The sequence below is a fragment of the Dermacentor silvarum genome, chromosome 11 (genome assembly GCF_013339745.2).
Source record: "Dermacentor silvarum isolate Dsil-2018 chromosome 11, BIME_Dsil_1.4, whole genome shotgun sequence".
Classification (NCBI taxonomy): Eukaryota; Metazoa; Arthropoda; class Arachnida; order Ixodida; family Ixodidae; genus Dermacentor; species Dermacentor silvarum.
In genome coordinates this window covers 14,737,501-14,756,759 of record NC_051164.1, presented here as the reverse complement: position 1 = coordinate 14,756,759, position 19,259 = coordinate 14,737,501, and the positions used below count along the sequence as shown (strand labels likewise).

The 19,259-nt window shown below is 43.9% G+C and overlaps 1 protein-coding gene across 3 annotated transcripts in view; it reads right to left on the bottom strand.

Annotated features, from left to right (window-relative positions):
• The window catches only part of LOC119433923 (leucine-rich repeat protein SHOC-2-like), a 125,799-nt gene that overhangs the window by 49,413 nt on the left and 57,127 nt on the right, over positions 1-19,259 (bottom strand). Inside the window, exons 2-7 of one of the 3 annotated variants that reach the window (XM_037701205.2) lie at positions 15,357-15,482; positions 11,804-11,935; positions 7,901-7,999; positions 4,812-4,880; positions 2,415-2,630; positions 817-912 (exon numbers count right to left, since the gene is read on the bottom strand). In XM_037701205.2, the coding sequence (XP_037557133.1) occupies positions 817-912; positions 2,415-2,630; positions 4,812-4,880; positions 7,901-7,999; positions 11,804-11,935; positions 15,357-15,482 (738 nt within the window). The remainder of the gene's footprint in view (positions 1-816; positions 913-2,414; positions 2,631-4,811; positions 4,881-7,900; positions 8,000-11,803; positions 11,936-15,356; positions 15,483-19,259) is intronic. The other 2 variants (XM_037701206.2, XM_037701207.2) reach the window with 2 other exon arrangements.

Genomic DNA, 19,259 nt, shown 5'->3' with positions numbered 1-19,259 from the left:
AAACAGCGGAGCTGGGCGATCGTAGCCCAACATTTTCCGGAAGTGCGCGCATACTTTTCATCTTATTACTCATGATGATGATAATGTCTTTTCATGCATCTCGGACTTACGGCTGTCACTGCGCGTTGCTTAGCGCAGCTTGCAACACCGACACCGTGTTCCACTGCGTTGCAATGCTGACAACGTGTTCCAGCAGACCCGCTCCGTGAATGCGTGTCTCTCTCGCTCGCTCTCATTTTCTTTATCTCTCTCCCGAGCATACCGTGCAAAATTTCTTCTTCACCTCGCAGAGCATTGGCACGAGCGTGTGCGAACGCGCCAGCTGTGGACAAAGACGACGACGCTCGAATGCAATCATATGGTTCGCATAAATGCATGTTCTGCAAGTGTGGCTGTATAGCCTAATGGTTACGACGCTCGCCTTGGGACCGTGGGTACGCAAGTTCGAAACCAACCTCGGCAAGAAAGTTTATTTTCTTTTATGTCTATCTTCATTGCTGATGATGATAGTTTCTCGATACGAACCACAAATTACGGCTGGCTTAAGCAGCTTCACTGTTAATGTGGTATGCAAGCGTTTGATTGAGCCCAAGAACAGCCTAAATGTTAAAAAATTGCATAAGGTTTGCGATGTCGCAGCTCTGAAGTTACAGCATTAAATCTTGCAAACTTGCATAAATTTCACACCTGTAAGCAGCACAGGCATTTGTGCCACTTCTAGCAGGACATGGAAATAGCTGAAGTTTTAAGAACAATACTCATTAAAATGTTGAAACAAAAGTAAAAGGTGACAAAAAGAATGCTCTCTGTCCTCACCGTTAAATTGGCTATGTTCTCGCTGACTTCTCGTATCCTGTTGAAGCGCAGGAACAGCGTGGTCAGCGATGTCAACTTGTACACAACTTCGGGGATCTGCAAACCACAAATCCATGGAAGTCAATAACACTCACTGAGACAGGCCTGACTGAAAATTAAAGGCAATATTATCAAATGCTAATCAACTGATGGAAGTTCTAAGCAAGCTGGCAAGCAGTGACTCGGACGAACACTTTTCTTGAAATCTCGCAGCTCTTGTTCTAGGGTAAACAGAGGAATAAAGTTAGTCTTATTGAATTTCTTTAATTGTATAGGAGCCACCGGTACCCTGTTTAGTGAAATCTGAGGAACTTATTTTCCCCAGAACTTTCCAGAAAATTTTGCACCATTCGCTTTAATATGAGTGGATTGTTGTCAACATCCATTTTCAGTGTTCTGAAATGTATGCATCACTGACTAGCCTCCTGAAAATTTTAGAAGTGATTATCAGCGATAATGATGTAGTGATCATGATGACAGCATGACAACTGCAACTATGACGATGAACATAGCATGACAGTGATGGCAAGATATGGCACAATTACGACAAAGCAAAATTAAATAAATGGTTCATACACTCTAGATCTAGGATAAAATCGCGAATGGGGACAAATGGGAATGTTCTGGTGATTTATTCTCCTACCAAGTAAACAAGATCGTTATGAACGTGATGATGATACCTATGACGTGCACCATGATGATTGCCTGAAGTATCTTGAACCAGTTCTACTAAAACTCATTTTTCAAAATATTTATTCTGCAAGTTATGACCTTAAAAACTTGTCCATGTATGTAACTCTATGTGCTTATTTTGAATACGAGATTCATTTCTGTTGATTTAACAAATAAGTTTGTGCAAGTTTCCTCTGCTTAATATTTCAGGAAAGCTTTTGAGAAAACTCAGATTATATTTTTCACTAAACAATGACTTCTGCACAATTAAAGAAATCCAATAAGACCAACCTTATTGCTTTGTCTACTCTAAAGCTAGAGTTGCGAGTCTTATAAATTCACACTAGGACAAAAGTTTTTCTTGAAATCTTGCAGCCCTTGTTCTCTAGGGTAAACACAGCAATAAGGTTAGTCTTATTGAATTTCTTTAACTGTGTAGGAGCCACCAGTACTTCTTTAGCAAAATCTGAGAAACTGACTTTTCCCAGAACTTTCCGGAAAATTAGGTAGAGGAAACTTGCCCAAAGTTAGAACCAAATCACATAAACACATTTGGACCTCATAATAAATAAGCACATAAAATTACTTCTATCTGCAAGTTTTCTGCAACCTAACTCACAGAATATAAATTTTACAAAGGCTTTTGGCTTAAGTCCCAGCGACCCCCTTAACCACTTAAAGACTCATTAAAAAATAATAAAACTACCATAATGTCTCATTGTTTATGTGGAATATTTTAATAAAATGGTTAGAACACAAAAGTATGTATGCAAATAGTGCAAAAAATCTAATTCAGTAAAAGTGATGATAATAGAATGCCCTTAAATGGTCAATCAATTCTGAAGCGCTTCAAAGTCAGAGTGCCCGACTGTAAATGTTGCAGTTACCTCGTTGAGCTTGTTGTGTCGGACGTCGAGCACACGTAGTTGCTTGAGGTTCGCGAGGGTGTCCGGAAGGGTGGTGAGGGAGTTCTCGGAGAGCGCCAGCGTCTCCAGGTGGACCAGGCTGCCCAACTCGTCGGGCAGCGTCGCCAGCTTGTTGCCATACAGGTAGAACTCCTCCAGGTGGCTCAGCTCGCGCACCGACGACGGCAGTACCGTGATCTGCGCCCAGACGGGCCAGGCCCGAGTCAAGCCATCGCTTTGCACCGACCATGTGCCACGGTCATTATTAGGGTGCTGGGCACAGACTAAAATTGTAACTTAGTAAAAAAACCTTCGGTTAATTGGATTAGTGAATTTACATATGCGAGCTAAAGAAATCAACAGGTCTGGCAATCTAAGTACACAGACGCCTCATTAGAAATGAGCATGCGATGTTTGAATATACAGATGCCTGTCGCCAACACTACCTGAGTGGATACCAGACATAGCAGGCTCATGCTGACGCAACTGAATGCGAGACTGCCCAACTTATTAGCAGCTATGTGAGTTGGCAGTGGATTTTCCCTCTGTTGGCTCAAAGTGCGGCTTGTGTTCCAAGACACCCGCAGGTGCTTGGAGCATGTAAGCTCAATCTGTTGTTCTCCACCTCCCGCTCTTAAGCAAGTGCCAACACTTGCCTGATATTGCTCATGCGAGCTCAACTGTTCGATTTCAAAAAATTCAAAAAAAAAAAAAAAACGTTAGTTGTAATCGAAGCATCAAGCGAATAATTGGAAGGCCAGCTGATTCACAGGAAGTTTTATCAGGAAACCCCCGGCCCCTCCCCTAAAGGTAAATAAAACTTCATTCATTCATTCATTCATCAGGAAGTTAATTGATGAACAGCCCAGCACTAGTCATTATTCATCCTCCTTATTGCCATTTGATTATCACTGTGATCAGCCTAAGGCATCTAACAATACGCAAAACCTGTAAGTGCCAATAATGAATATCTTCGAGAAACACTTTAAGATTGCTATAATTTTAGATATGCAATAATTTGTTACACAGAGATCAGTCTTCATCTGTCTTGTATAACACACATATAGCACGCTAAACTTAGGTTTCCTACCACTTGCTGCATTTTCAACTTTATTACCACTTACACTGAGTCAGGAGGCCCCTCTGATAGGTTTTGAGTGGACCTCCGACTGCATTAATAATACTGTACTCTCTCTGTAATCGGCAACTGAATAAACATGAACTTGAATTGTATGGGCTCAATAGTGTTGTGAAGCTATGATGAAGTAAAAATCCGTGTGTAACTTGCCTCCCGCTTTGGCATTTCTCGAATTTTTGCTGCAATGTGGGAGAAAATATGACATCAGAGAACTTGGTCGGCCAATATATGTACTGATGCTTAAGGATTAGCGTCATAACAAATACTGGTGGCACGATGGGGCTCAGAGCCATGACCTATTACATACTACAGAGACTGAGTATGCCAGTCTTAGGTGCTAGTGTAAAGGCTTCAGCAATGAAATAACTTTTATCAACACTCAATCATTCTTTTTTCTACAAACACCCTCACACGATACACATTCCCGACACACTGGGGATGAACATAGCATCGCACAAGGTCACCAGTTGCTGCTGCTTTTGTCGACATCTCTGGTATTTGGTAAACAGTATTTTATGAGCACAGACAGGCTAAAACTGTCGACTGTTAACAATGCCTTTTAGCAAAACAACGCAACGTACTATGTTTCCGAGGCTAACAGCACGGTCAATCGTCACCTGCATGTTTATGCCTCAGCCACAAGTTTAATGGTTTGTCCCTTGAATGCGCAATTATCGTGCCTGCTGATCGCCTTTCGCTCTGCGAGAGTCATTCTAAACCCGTGAACCTGCCGCCTGCGCACACTCTGTGCATGTTAATTCCTTTTTCATCAGAAGAGCGAACGACTAGAATCACCTGCTCACTGATGCCGCACACCATTTGAAGTCAAATTATGCAACAAACCCTCCCCTCCAGTGATAATCTACATCTGAAGTATCAAAAAGGTAAATTAATAAATGAGCAGTAATTACTGGGGTATGATTGTCAAAGTCAAGCAATAACTTCCTGGTAGACCTGCTGAAATGTGCTGCTGGGAACACTTTATTGGTTAGCTGTATTGGTGTAATGCTACGAGGTGTAAGAATGCTGTAATGTTGCAATGCCTCCTGAATTGGTCTGCATTACGGACCACATTAAAACCCCTACAGATGCATACTGTGCACTGGTTTCAGAATTGGCCCACCGAGTCACCACCTTTGATGACACCGTTTCCAGGATCGGCCCGGTAGCCACCCACGCAAAATGCAGGAAAGAGCCAAAGAAAGGTTCATTTTAAAACAATACAGCTCTCCACAACTCACGCTAGATTTGCTGAGGTCCAGGCGTGTGGCACCTTGGTCTCGACAGCGGCACAGCTCTTTGGATACATCCTATAGAGAAACGACCATCACAGAACGAGGGGGAGGGAGAGAAAATGTCAGCAAAGATAGACAAGGCGTACATCAAGGTAAGCACAACGGAGAGGTTCAGTGAATGAACAAGCAGCTGCCTTCTCTGCACTATCAGCCCTCAAATAGATGCTAAAAAAGATGCCATTCTACTTTTTGGCAGTGTTCTTTTTTTTCACCGAAATATCACTGTTATCCAGTTATCACTTGGCACAAGATGCGCCTACTGTATTCTAAATTTTTTAAATATTGTCCAGAATGTATGGTGAAACATGTCTATAGTATTATATCAAACAAACTATATCTGAGAGTTTAGATTTGACGCCAATGACCACACACGCTGCTACCGTTGCGATTTGAGTGTTGCTTGTCTTTTTGTATACAAGTCCTTGTGCACCATTTCGGCTCTAAAAACAGCAAAAAATACAAAACACCTTGAAATCAGAGTCGTCACACATGCATACCTGCACGACTGTACTGGCATGAAATCCTAGACTGGAAGATTGGGGCTTTATTTTCACAACCAGTAATCAAACTTGATGTGTTAAATGCATGAAAATGCAATTTTGAAAAAAAAAAATATTCTAGCAGTTTTCGGAACAGACACAAATTCACAAAAAATTCAACCTGGGGGACCCTTCACTACCTTACTTCCATACTTAAAAAAAAAAAAAAAAACTCAGGACCAACTGGTTAGAAAAACAGATTTTTCACAGCACCAAACTGCGGCAAGCAGCACCAAACTACTCAGAAGAAAATTAACATTCACAGAATGAATGTCACACATTTTTTTTTTTTTCATCTTCGTGGGCACACACACCTTGTAAAAAAAAAAGGTGGTGTTTAATCAGCAGGTGAAGATCCTGCAAAATTTCTAGCCTGTCCTTACACTCCATTTGACCTCGACACGCATGCACACCAAGCGAACATCAACTAGAACAGCACAGTACTGATTTCATGCAACACTGGTGCAAGGCACAGATCAGAATCGACATGCGAGTCACGTGCAACTGCATTAGCAAACCCTTAAAAGGCCATTAATAAACCCCATTCAGACAAAAAAGCTTAGTGTCACTTTGAGTGAATATGTTGCGCATCACTGAGTACAATTTTGCCAGTTCAATGTCACGCAGCGACCCAAAATATTGCTAGGATTTTATGGCCGTGATGATTTGGTGCTATGAAAAGCACCAGACATTGTTGGTAACAGTTAAAAGTTAGTAATTATTGTCGCCTTTCTACAACAAAAAGCTGATCTCGTGAATCTCAAAGCATATAGAGGCCCCAACGCCTCGTCTGTGTCATACTTTCTGAGTGTGATGTCCACTCGCGCTTTGTGTCTGAAGATGCAAAACCAACTTGCCCAAGCCTCCATCATGACGTCTTTAAGAAACAGTTTGCATGGCGACACCATTGTGTGCCTAATAAAGTTTCATTTTACTGCTATCCATGGAGGGCTACAGCCGTGGCCACTAAAATCAGTCACTCGAAGCGCAAGATGGTTCTTTCTGCTGATCAAAGCAAGTGCAGATGGAATCAGCATTAGTACAAAAATACCATGCTTTTGTTTGTTGCTCTCTACTGTTGCCATTGTTGAGACTAAGTACTTCTGGCACTGTACATCTATTATACATTCGTCCCTTGTTTTTACACGCTGGTATTTGATGCTCGTGATTAACCAACTAGCACGAACTTCAACTCTAGTGAACTTTCAATGCGATTTCTGCTAAATCGTTCAGATACGGTGTAAATTAGGCACTCCTGGCTGCCTAAACAAATGGTTTCCAAAAATTTTTTTTTCCGCACTTCTTGGGTTTTTAGGATCCGCGTCCCCCCTTAAGTGGACGGTTATGAAGTACAGTAATATGGAGACAAACGTTGACTTCCAACAATTATGCAAAAAATTATTTTAGCTTACTTTTCTGTTAGGCAATTTTCTTTTATCGCTCACCCATACTTTACTTTAATGTATACGTTTTGATTTGCTTATAATATAAAAAAAGACTGTACAACTGCGGTCTTCTTGGCCCGGCCCCGGTAACGGGTAAGAGCCATTCTTTGGAAACAAGAACCACATTTTACTGGCAAAATTAGTGAATGTTTATACAAGCAAATAAAATCATTACAGCGATACATTAGAGACACTTTATCGAAGTCATGGTCGATTTAAATACCATACACAAGGGCAAATTTAGTGACATCTGTAGCAGATGCCCTTCGCTGAAGCGAGTGTACATTGCCAGCTGCAACAAGAGAAACAAAAGTGTTGCTTGAAATGAATGAAAATAGGTAAATCGTAGGCACATTATATATATTTGTTATTTCAGATAACATTTGCTAAATAACACTGTGTTATAGTTAAGAACAGTATTTAGCATGAATTTTAGTGTAAACAGAGCAAGTCATTACAGCAGCACTAACATGATCAGTCGTCACAAGCCAAGACTAGCATAGAAAGAATGGCTGTTTACATTGCTGATAGCATGGGTAAGCTTATAACATTTAAAATAAAAAAAAAGTAGTTTCAGGGTTGGTGCTGTCCCACCACTGACTATTACAGTCAAACCTCGATATAACCAAGTTGTACTTACATCGAAAAACTTTGTTATATCGAGAATTTCGTTATATTGAAGTTTTGTTAATTCAATAGAACTAAGATGGGGAAATAAAATTGTTCGTTGCATCGTGAATTTCGTTAAATCGAGGTTCGTTATATCAAGGTTTGACTGTATTTCATTTATGAAGCACTGCTATCGAGGCTACACATTTAATGCAGCGCAGTGAATCCGACGAATGCATTCTCTGGCGAGTGCGTTCCACAGTGAATGTCGCTAAATCTTTCCAAGCGAGACCCTGCGATTGACACAAATGACAAAGTGCATTCGCTCAAAGTGACACTGAATTTGTTGGCCTGAGAGTCGACTTACACTGCATGACAGGGGTGTAACGAGGGGCAGGATTTGCTGGAAATGTGAGGGGTGGAAAGGGCGGGGCCCGCTTACCGTCTTGACCTTGTTCGACAGGTTGCTGAGCCACTCGTCCATCTTAAATTTCACCCCGGCCATGATGCGCTGCGACGAGCTGTGGCACTGGGCGTACAGCTACAGTGCGCGTTTGTTGTTGCGTTTCATCATTTTTTTGTTTTTTTGTGAGTGAGGGGTGAGGTCGGGGCCGGTGCGCAGTTGCGAGGAGCAAGAGGAAGAGGGCACGAGAGGACACGAGCATGGCGTGCATGTGGGGGGAAGACAATGTGCAGGGTGTCAGTGAACGAAACTAGACAATGACAAGAAGTGGGCAGCACAAAGAAAAAAGAGAAGCATCACATCAACAGCCAGCCAGTGCGAGTAGTGTATTAAAAGGAAGCAGAAGGACTCTTGGACCAAACCTCGAGTTGCTCTCCCACAGGGAGCAGAGTTGCGTGTTTGTTTTCGTATGCTTGCACTTACATTCGCCAAAAAGTGTGGTTCGTGGCTCAAAATACAAACGCGGTGAATGGGAAAGTCGCAATCAATAAAAAAAGGCACAAAAACAAAAAAAAAAAACAAATTTGGCAATAGCAGCCCCACCATGTCAGGACAGTTTGGCCCCTTCTTCGAACGACTAATGCCCAGACAACTGCTTTTGAAATCAGCCTGGTCTTTCGTTGGCGCAAAATTTCGGATAATGACAGAAGAAATGAGATGACAGACGAATGCTAGCATTAATTTTCTTCCCCGAATTTTTTCAGTTTTTCAGGATTGATGGTCAGGATGTGTTTTAACAGATGATCCCTGAGCAGCAAAGGATTCTGTGTTAGTCAGCATGTCGGAACATACTGAATACAAGCTTAAGAACTATAGCTCAGACGTGTTTAGCTTATTTTATTTATTTTAGTATTACCCTTCCAACCTAAGGCATTATAGAGGGGGATGGTTACATCCATTTCAATAGCTTACGCATTATTAGCAAATACAATAGCATAAGAAAATATATATGTACAAAAAAAAGGTAACTTGGATTACTTCGGTACACAATGTTAGCTAGTGGGGAACAAGACTGCTGCTGACTGGTGACGGCGACTGCAGATCTGCAAAGTGGTCCTCAAGTTGTACCACATAAAGATAATTGAGCACACATACTAATCACAGGTACCATAGCGAGTTTGGCTCCTGCTTTATTTTGTGCACAGGATGGCAAATCTCCGCACGAATCTACTTCTGTGGGATCCCCATACACAGTTAATCTTAACCAAACCAGCTGAGTCCTGGGTCTGGTTAATGCTAATGCAAGAAAGGTCTGCTAACAACAAAAGCAACAAGAAAATCTTACACCAACGAACTAGGGAAGTGAGTGGAAGCTAAAGACTGCTCTACAGCAGTTGCACAGGAGTACAAACTATGCTAACACAGCACGATCTCGTGTACTTTACATTATACATCCCTCTCTCTGTTCAAAACACAGCCTTCAACAGGTTACAAAACTACAGTATGGAAAACACTGTCATGCTTTGTGCTTCACTGCCAAGGGGCAACAACATTAAAGCTGAGATTTTATTTTACCTTCATAACTTCTGCAAAGACCAAACATTTCAACTGTTTGATAAGAAAATTAAAGAAGTTCTTTGATTTACTTCTGTTACTTTCATATGACCGGATGTAAGCTAGGTAACTAATGTAAATAAAAGGACAAAACCAAAGCACACTCGATGTGGTTTCAGATTATAGAAAATTTAGCATCGTGCTATGGCACACCATTATGGCCCATTACCACTACCAGCCTGGAAACCTACAAACAATTAGTGTAGTACTGTATAGTTAAACCTGCATCTCACATGCAGCATGGATAGGCCAGCAGTTGTGAAGGCTGGCAAATGGTTGGAGTGGTGGTGGTAATGGTCCAGTGATAACCTGACCTGTGTTAATCATGTGGTCTTTTCATTGACACGATAATCAATGAAGATGCCCCAGCAGGCCTTTTTTACTTGTTACCGCAACCGCTGATTTTAACCAGAGCACACAAAAATGAAAGATCGTGCAATGCTTGGCACATAACTCAAAAGCACACTGACACGCACTAAAATTGGGCACAGACAAGCTGGCATGCAAAACTCTGCGAAACAATAATGAAGCAGCCATGCTGTCTTCAGCAGTCACAGCCAATAAAATAGAATTACATACGCACAAGGCACTCACAGAAAGGAAGTAAGCACACTGTTCTACCAGCCAGCTCTTTAGAGCCAAGGTAATGAGTGAAACGAGTTCATGTTTCACTCTAATGAATAATCTACAGTTAAAACTCGGTCTAACGAAACCCAATTTTACGAAGTTCCCGATCTAACATAAACATCTCCATTCCTCAGCAGGTACCCATAGGGTTCAATGTTGTCATCAATCTGAATTAACGAAACTAATGGTCACCAAACCCGCTTGAACGAAGTTCTTCCTGAAGTAAATGAGTAAAGAATGCAGTGATTTCTTTCTAATTTTGCCACAGACGAGTTTTTCTTCGAGTGTGCACTCTAATGCTATTGCGTTAAAACATCTAGGCACCCTAGTCACGGCCCTAGCATTATTTAATAGGCCCTATCGGCAGCCTGTCATAGCTTCATGTGACCATCTACCTGCCCTACGTCGCACATCACACAAGCAATTCGGACCCCTAGCAGATCTTTCACATGCGCAGGTGTGGGTTAGTGGCAAATACAATGCCGCGGTAGCTTTTGGGTGTCATCACGTTACAATTTTAGATTTCGAAGGACCGATAAATCCCCCTTTCTCGATTTTACGAACTCCCGATTTAATGAAATTATTCGAGCGCGGTCATCACTTCGTTTAATCAAGTTTCAACTCTATCAATCTAACTTGGCTTAATGTTTTCCTTTAGTGCCCTCTCCTCGAAGAATATCAATTAATTCACACCCAGAAAAGGAATGCTCTGCATTTGTAAGTGCTATATCATATCGCACATTTATGACAGATTAAGAATGAATACTTTGCTGCAGCTGGCCTTTAAGTATATTCCCACAAGCAGATGCAATACATATATTTGGTTTGCATTTGTATAAACTGACTATAAGCAATAAAAGAATAAAAAAAGAAACACATATACATATTAGCTACAGATTTATGAGTGATCTTGCTAGGCTTCAATATGCAACACCGTGTGCCACCCGACAAAGCAATTATGCTGATTGCTATATACAGGGAAGAGTGGAGCTTCTGTCAAGCTGTTCTTTGGATAGCTTTTACCCACAGCCTCTACCATCTTTTTGATGGAAATAAAACACTCCTGTAAATACTATAATAATCAGCCACTAGATAGATACCAGAATAGATACAAAATAGCCAGATTAACCTTTCTACATGCGTTACTCCAAAGAAAACTACATCTGCAGGATGTGTTATCCCTGCAACCAACACAAAGAACCCATCAGTAACACAGTTTTAAACATACACCACGCATTGCCAAGACTAATGTAAGCAAGTTCTCTTACTTTCTGCAAGCAATGAGTGGAACGCCTTACCAGAAGCTATTGTTACTCGTGAAACCTTTCAGCATGTATAATCACCCCTTTCTTGTTGTTTTGCTGTCTCTTGTAGTTCTCGTCTCTTTATGTATCAAACAGCTTTTACTGCACCTTTTCTGTGCTATCTTTTTGTATTTCCCCCCCCCCCCCCTGGCTTTTCCACAAATCTGGGTTTAGATCTGATGCTTCTAGGCTACATATAATTCTTTCTATTTTGCTTCTATCAAGGCACATACTAAATAATTTTCATGTTTTATTGCTCTTTAGTGTTACCAAAGCTGTTGCAATGAAGCTGAGAGCTCCTCAAGCTGTTAATTGTGGCCATTTGCAGAATTCCCTCTATTTATTTGTGCAAATGGGACAAAGAAAAAGAAACTTTGATTTCAGTTCTGCGACTCACGAGATCGGCTTGAATGGAGCCCTTCTTCTTGGATGTTGGCTTGGGCTTCGTTGTTCCGGGGTGCGTGACAGTCACCTGTTTCGGCCGCGCTGCATCGCCGCTTCCGAGTGACCCCGAGCTCAGCTTTTTCTCCTAGCAAAGGGCAAGGGTAGAAGAGGAGGAGGAGGAGAGCAGAGAAACACAATAATGTAAGCATAAACCGCGTAAACAGAAAATTTTTTAAACAGACATGTGATAGTACACATCCGCTTATCTATATTATACAATCTACAATGCACCCTCGACCACCAGAGGCACAAATCTCTTATGGACATTTTCTCACCGATAGAAGGGGTGGGGAGTGTACAGGAGGAAAAACACAGAAAGCCACAACCCCTAAACTAAGCAGTGTTGCTAGTCCAAGTCAAATCTATTTATTCGCAGGAAGAATACAACAATAATCCAGCAGGAGGCAAAGGCTAAGGGCGAATTTACACTGGCAAGTCACCGGTGATCACAAATGATCGCTTCGGTTGAAAAGCGATCATTTCGAGTCAGCCGCTCCCTGCTTGACTTTTCAGTTATGTGACTAAACTTGCAAAAGTGGTGAACCAATCTGCAGCTCAGGAGTAGGATGTCGCGATGCTGGTCTGAGCAGATGCAAATGGCAACAACTGCAACACATTTCAGAGTGGCAATGGCCAAGCAATGCTTGCCAGTATGAACATCAATCTCTGTGAGTCAACCCTTGGTCACCTGTCATCCATGCAACCGCTAGCAATTGCGTCTGAATCTGTCCTGAACACCTGACGAGGCCTTAGCCACCAGAGTGACAGTCACCTGTCATGTGGTGTCTATTAGTCACAGTCAGCTTATATTTATTATCAGATAACATTTTCTATTTGGGGAAAGGGCCTATAGTTGCCAGACTGGCTGGATAGGGGAGGCAGGATTACACAAGAACATTACAGCAGAACTAAAAATAAAAACACACAAGAACACCTTGAAACTGCCTCGTATCTTTGTCCAATGGCTATTTCCCAATAGAAATAGCAGAACCTAGTTGCCGGCTAGTTTATTTACGCTCAGTTACAAGTAAAATCTTGTCAAGTTTGCATGTGCAGTGGCCAGGGTTAGCATAATGATTGCAGTTAGGTTTTTCATGTAATTAAGCATTACTGTAATAGGCTGCAACCGAGACTACCTTAAGTGGGGTTGGCATCTATCTGTATCCATGGCACTAAATTAGCAAAGTAATACAGTAATACTTGAGATTTAAATTACCGTGTAGTACAGAAATACTGTCAGTGCTTTTCCTTCTAATGTCAGTACAAATGCATCGGCAATAGCAGCCAGTAGCCACTTCGAGGTCAATAATACCGCTTTGTGATTTCCTTCAAAGCCTGCATCGTAAACAGTTTGGTTCAAAGCAGTGTCACACAAGGTCGCCACTAGTACAGGACAGCAGTGTCGACACTTTGCATGCCAATAGCAGCGCAGTAACACACCATCTAGTGAGCAGATGAAGCAGTTTTCAGTAGTACATGCTGCACTTTCACACTAACAAACAAATTAAGCACTCATCTTGAAGCACTGGTACCCAGCTTCTAACAAGCTGACTGGCATCCGCACACTGGAACATAAGAGAGTATGTGCTCTTTCGCATGCAGATGGTCACAGACTTGGCCTGGCTTGACACACTGAGTTAAACTTAAGTTAGCCCTGATGCAAATGCGTGTCTGTTGTCTTCCAATAGGCCGTGTGAAATCCCTATGGTATTATTATCTTAGCTTACAACCTACAACATTACTAGTTTACAGCAAATACCTAATATATTTTCATGTACAACAAAAGGGAATGACTACTCATGCGACAGCAGGCATGTTTCCCACGGAGGCGAGAGAGAGTGAGAAAGAAAAGGACGGTACAATGACACAGACAGTGCCCACTGCACCAAGTAAACAGCAGAAGCTGACGGCAGAAGCAGACACATGCTCTGAATCACATGACTGACAATGTTCATCATCTTATCAGTGCAAATATTATGTATGCATCCTGCAAAAATTAATCAGTAAATGTCAATGAGCGATTTCAAAGCAAATCCTTGGTTACGAGGGTCACCATCGTTAGGGGCTTTAGGTTAATTCTGAACATGTGATGGCCTTAAAAAGGCAACTCTGGTAGTTTCGTTTTTATGATGCCAGGATAAGTGGATTTTGAAATTACATAGATCCTCCTGTCGCAAGTAGGGTGGGCCAATTTGTTATAAACATGGAAATAATTTTGAACAATAAAAAAACAAAGTGCCATAACTGTAGCTGAACTGGGTAGCTTGGAGGGCTGCCTTCATGTGATGACTTTGGAACCTACCCATCGTGAAATCGGATGCTACGTCCTCCTTCAAGGGACTACCGTAGTTTGGCTTTGCAAGCTCAAAAGTTTCCTTCAAGTTCAATATATAAAGAACTGAAGAAATTTAATGAAGCCATTGAATATCATGCACTATTCCAATCAGTACCTTACCCAGGATCTCTGCCAGGGGGGGGGTTGACAGTTTGCCTTAGTTTGCCAATACCATCTAAACAGCATTAATTTCAATTTCTTGACGGGAAATTGTCAAAAAATGCGCTTTTTGCGAGTGTGCAGACAATTGCGCGTCTTACATCTTAGTTACAGTACTCAAAGGCACAAGAAAACAAAGAGGGGGTTAAACAAAAGGGGGGTTAACTCGGCCTCGGGGGGGGGGGGGGGGGGGGGTTACAACCCCCCCCCCCCACCACTAGATGCGCCACTGATTCCAGTAAAAGGTACAAGCACTTTAATACCCAGTGGAGTGCTCGTGCATTTAGGTTTTGGTGCTGGACAAAAAAAAAAGTTGGAAACCAAGTGGTAATATAAATCTGGAACGTTCCGCAGGAGTGTCCCTCACAGCCATGGTTTTGTTTTGGAAGTCCATCAATCAAAAGGTCACTGTAAAGGTACATTCGACTGGTTCCTACTATACTCTGATTCAGTTTGCCAAGATGCAGAGGCCTCTTATCATTGGAACCAGGGAAAGCATGCCCAAGTCGAACGTTCAGTTTCCCAGAGCAGTTGGAGAATCCATGTGGTCGGAATTCTGTTGGGTCTCGGCCACACTCCTAGCTCAAAGGTGAGAGATCTTTATGCACTTCAAGCTGGAGTGTGGTGTTCTGAACGAATCAGGTGAATGCATTCCCAGTGCTGGATTTCAACCAGCCAAATTTAAACGGAACTGTAAGAGTGCTTGAAAGTGACCAGTCAAATGTGCCATCTGCTTCTCATCTCATTCGATCAGAACTAGGACGTACCAACGTTTCTAGGCGACCAGAGCCTCGAAAGCTCATGGCTGTGACATCACACTATTGACCGAAGTTGGCACTTCTGAATATGCAGTGATGAAAGCAAGAGATGCAACAAGGTCGTCTGCTTGCTAGTCTGCTTCCGCGTCTGCCTGCACAAGCAGCGTCAGCCAGGCCTAGCTATCTGGGGCACGTTTGGTGTATACATATGTCACACCAAGGAGAGATAGGCAGAGAGAGAGAGAGAAAAAGACCTGGGGTGTTGGGGGCAAGGGTGATGGTGGCGACATGGGAGAGACGTCCCGCCCGTTGTCCTCGTTGGTGCCGGTAGAGGCGTCCCCTCCGCCACAGCATTCCACATGGCAGCAGCAAGACGCTCGCTGCAAATAGGAAGGCCGCTTGCCTTTAGAGGAGGGGACACCCCGCAACCGACACCGGAGACCCTCTTATCAACCCAATTAGTGACACCGCATGGGCAAATGCGAACCTGGCAAATCTGCAATGACCATGTTGTTCCTTGTCCACGACTATAGCTCTGCGTAGTAACTTAGCGACTCAGACCTTTCCTGGTTTATTGGAAAACCTTGTTACAGGCTGGCTGTTGATGTCTTCCTATGTTCATCCGAACCACAAGTCGGTAATAACCTAGGAATGATTCACAGATGTGAAGAAAATTTGTGTAGATGCGTCAGCTAACTATGGTTATCAACCTACCAACTCTCCCAAATTTCAGGTGCTTTCAAAGCAAATTATGCTCACTCACTTCTGCAACGTCATGGTGGAGGCAAACTTTTTTCAATATCGGCGTCTCTCGGATGTTTTGGAGCATGGAGCAAGCACAGAAGGCAGTGTAGTATTGCGGGCGGAGCTTGTACTGAATTCTTAGGTTGTCAGTGAATATGGCTACCTCACATAGTCCCTCGAGTTGCTTTGGGCACATGCGTGGAGACTGCCTTGACGTTTCTTTAACACTCACAATAATGACAAACCACAAGCACAGCTATATTTACCTTAGTATTGCTAATACAGCAAAGGCTGCTGATATGTTCAAAATTGCAAGCAATGTCCCTACAGCAAATATGATCCTAAAGGAGCTCCAATAGGTGACTCCAAAGGGATGGGTCTCGAAATTATTTGAATAGAAGCAAACGTATGTGTCCATCTTGCAAGAAATTTGTTGACCATAATGTGAGAAGTTTGTCACACTTTGCCGTTAAAAACACCAACAGATGGCATACTCAAATACTTGCGGCCATAGAGCTACAGGTTACACTGTTATCCTCGTGTTCAAAATCCATACCAGCATGTCATGGGTACAATAGGAAGAATTGCAAACCCTGTAAGGTTTCAATCTAAGCAAAATACTCTCGCCCACAGACTACATCATTATCTCAAGCTTGGAGCACTCGAGAGTCTGGAGGACATCACAAGGGCTCAGAGCCACCGATTGGCCGTGCAGCTACCATACTTTTTAAAATTATTCTTTCAGGAATAGCAGTCAAGGGCCCAAGGTACAATTTCTTTTTTTGTATGTTAGAGCTGTTCGCTTGGCTGGCTCGCTGCCCCCTTCAGTAATAATGTGTTCAACAACAAATATGGCTCCCAGCTGCTCTTATTAACAGTTGCAGCTTCAGAACTTTTTCTATGAATATGGGCCCAGGGCATTGGGTTTCATCTCTGTGTACTTATCTGCACAGGAGAAAGTGCTCCCCTCATTCTGCATTGCTAGGATGTCACAACTCCCCAATTCCTGGTCTACCCCGCCCTCACAAAGACCCTTGACTTGTTGAGAGGCATGGAGGCAAGACGCCCTTCACCTTTTGCTATTAAAGAAAAGAACAGAGACGGGCTGGATTGTGAACAAGCCTTGGTTGAAGAAGTGCTTTAAAGGGCAGCTGACTTTCACGTTGCTGCAAAATTGTCCTCTACTGCAGATTAACGAGGTGGGTACACGTACCCTTCCCTACCTCTCGTTATCTCTCTACCCCTTCGTTAAATATGGCCTATGGTATGACCTTGTTACCAAACCTCCCAAACAAAAACACCCGCCCCTCCAACCAATCCTCAACAACTTGAGTATTTCTGGCTAAGGCATCGCTGGGTACTGAACAGGTCGTTGTAAATGCAGGCAAGAGTGGCATGTCACTAATGTCAATCCTAACACTACTAGCGCTCACACGAGAACAAACAATCCTTTTGATATCAAGCCATTTTCTCCCTTTCTTTTGTTTGGTCATAGAGCTTATCTTAATTGGGGTGACATTCCTATGTAATTGAACAAGGACGAATATGATGGTGCCAGTTTGAGGAAACCACTCGTGTAGCATGCAATCACAAATTGGCTTGCCATGTGCCAGTCACACATCAATCCAGCAGTGCGTTTTTGCAGGAGTTGCCAGTTGGCATGAATGCCAATCTGCTGCACATCAGGAGATTGAAGAAAACAGACAAGTTGTTATGTACAGTGAATTATAGGCATGGCGAATGTTTCAACAGGTTTGTCATTTCTAAGCATCATCTGCATGACACTGCCTCAATGAGACACCTTGGCACACGTTTGAGTGCCCCAAAGATAACCTTTTCATCGGAGCTAAGACCCGTGAGAAACAACAGATGCAGTGGCTACTGCACCCGACGCTCATCGTGCACGGCAATCATGCGCCACCGGAACGACAGCACGTGCCACACACGGGAAAAAAGGAAGCAGCAAAAACGGCGCCAACCAGCCCCGCAAACTAGGAATGACCTCGTGTGCCACTGCGCTCGCGTGCACCACGGCAGAGCTCCCGCCCGCCTTTCTCCATTCCTCCCCCTGAATCCCCGGCCGCTTCGACGCACCGCATTCCCGAAAGCGTTGCCAGCACACCCGCATGGCGCGCTTGATTTTCGCGTTTACAGTCGCGTTGTTCTTTTTTACCTCCTTCGCGCCGCTGAGTCCAACTACGGACGAGGACGCCGCGACGGCCGCGTCGCAGTCGTCGTCCATGCCGCCGTCCGCCAGTCAGTCGCGAGCACGGTGGGTGCAGCAGCCGAAATGGGGAGAGAAAGGGAAGCGCGTGGGGAAATCGGGAAAGCGGCCAGGGAGGCAGCGGCGGCGAACAATCCCGGTGGGGCCGCGCTGGGAGAGAAAGAAAGCCTTCCACGGAGCACCCGGTCCGCGACGCCGCCCGCACCGTGCGCTGCTTGTGTCTTCCTCAACCACGCCGAGTCGCACTTTCGCGCACCATCGTCCCCACGGCACTGGCACCAGCAGCAGCTGCTGCTGCCGCTACGTTACAGCACAGGCACCTCGTAGGACGCTTCGACGAGGTCTGTGTAGCTTCGCGTGGACGCCGCTGAGCCCCGGAGGAGAGCGCGCTTGGCGCCGTCGCCACGCTCGTGGGAAAGCTGGCGGCCACCGCTGCTGCTGTTTCGGAAGCGGCGCGAGAGGGTTAGGGCAAGGGCTCTCGCCGGTGGCTCGGCTCGCACCCTCCGCCACAGTCTGCTGTATCACGGTCAGCGACGCGCGCGATTGGTTCGCGCTACCGTCACGTGAATAGAGAAGCGTAGGGAACGGGACGCGTTGTCACAACTGCCTAGCGACGAGGGAGACTGTTCCTCTTTTCATCTGCTGTGTGGCATCCTTCAGCTGTGGTGTTTGTAATCGCGTCAGTTGCGCCTCGCCCGAGGAGCGCCTTCAAACCGGCGCGAGCAGACGAAACCTGCGTCGACAGCAAGAACGTAACAGTACGGAGATTAATCTCGCAAGAGAAAAAAAAAAAAAAAAAAAACGCTTTTCAACGAGGGAGACGGCTACTCCCCGGCCTCAGTGCATTTCCCCCACTGTTCGCTGTGCAATACGTCCGTGAAACAAGTCCAGACGATCGAGCGACGCCATCTTGATTTCGCAGCAGACGACATCCATCGACTTACGACATCCACTGACCAAAACGGGCCGCGATAAAACGACCGCAGTCGCGTTTCTTGCCCGCTCGGAATACGCTTCTAATTTTTTTTTTTTTTTAATGCGAGGCACGACGAATGACTACAACCTGACGCATTATTACGCATGTCACCATATTACAAACAGTGACCGCGAGAGTGCCTGAACCTGCGAATACAAGTCAAACACATTCCATACCAGCGTTCTCAATACGCACTTTCCCAGCAATCCAAAA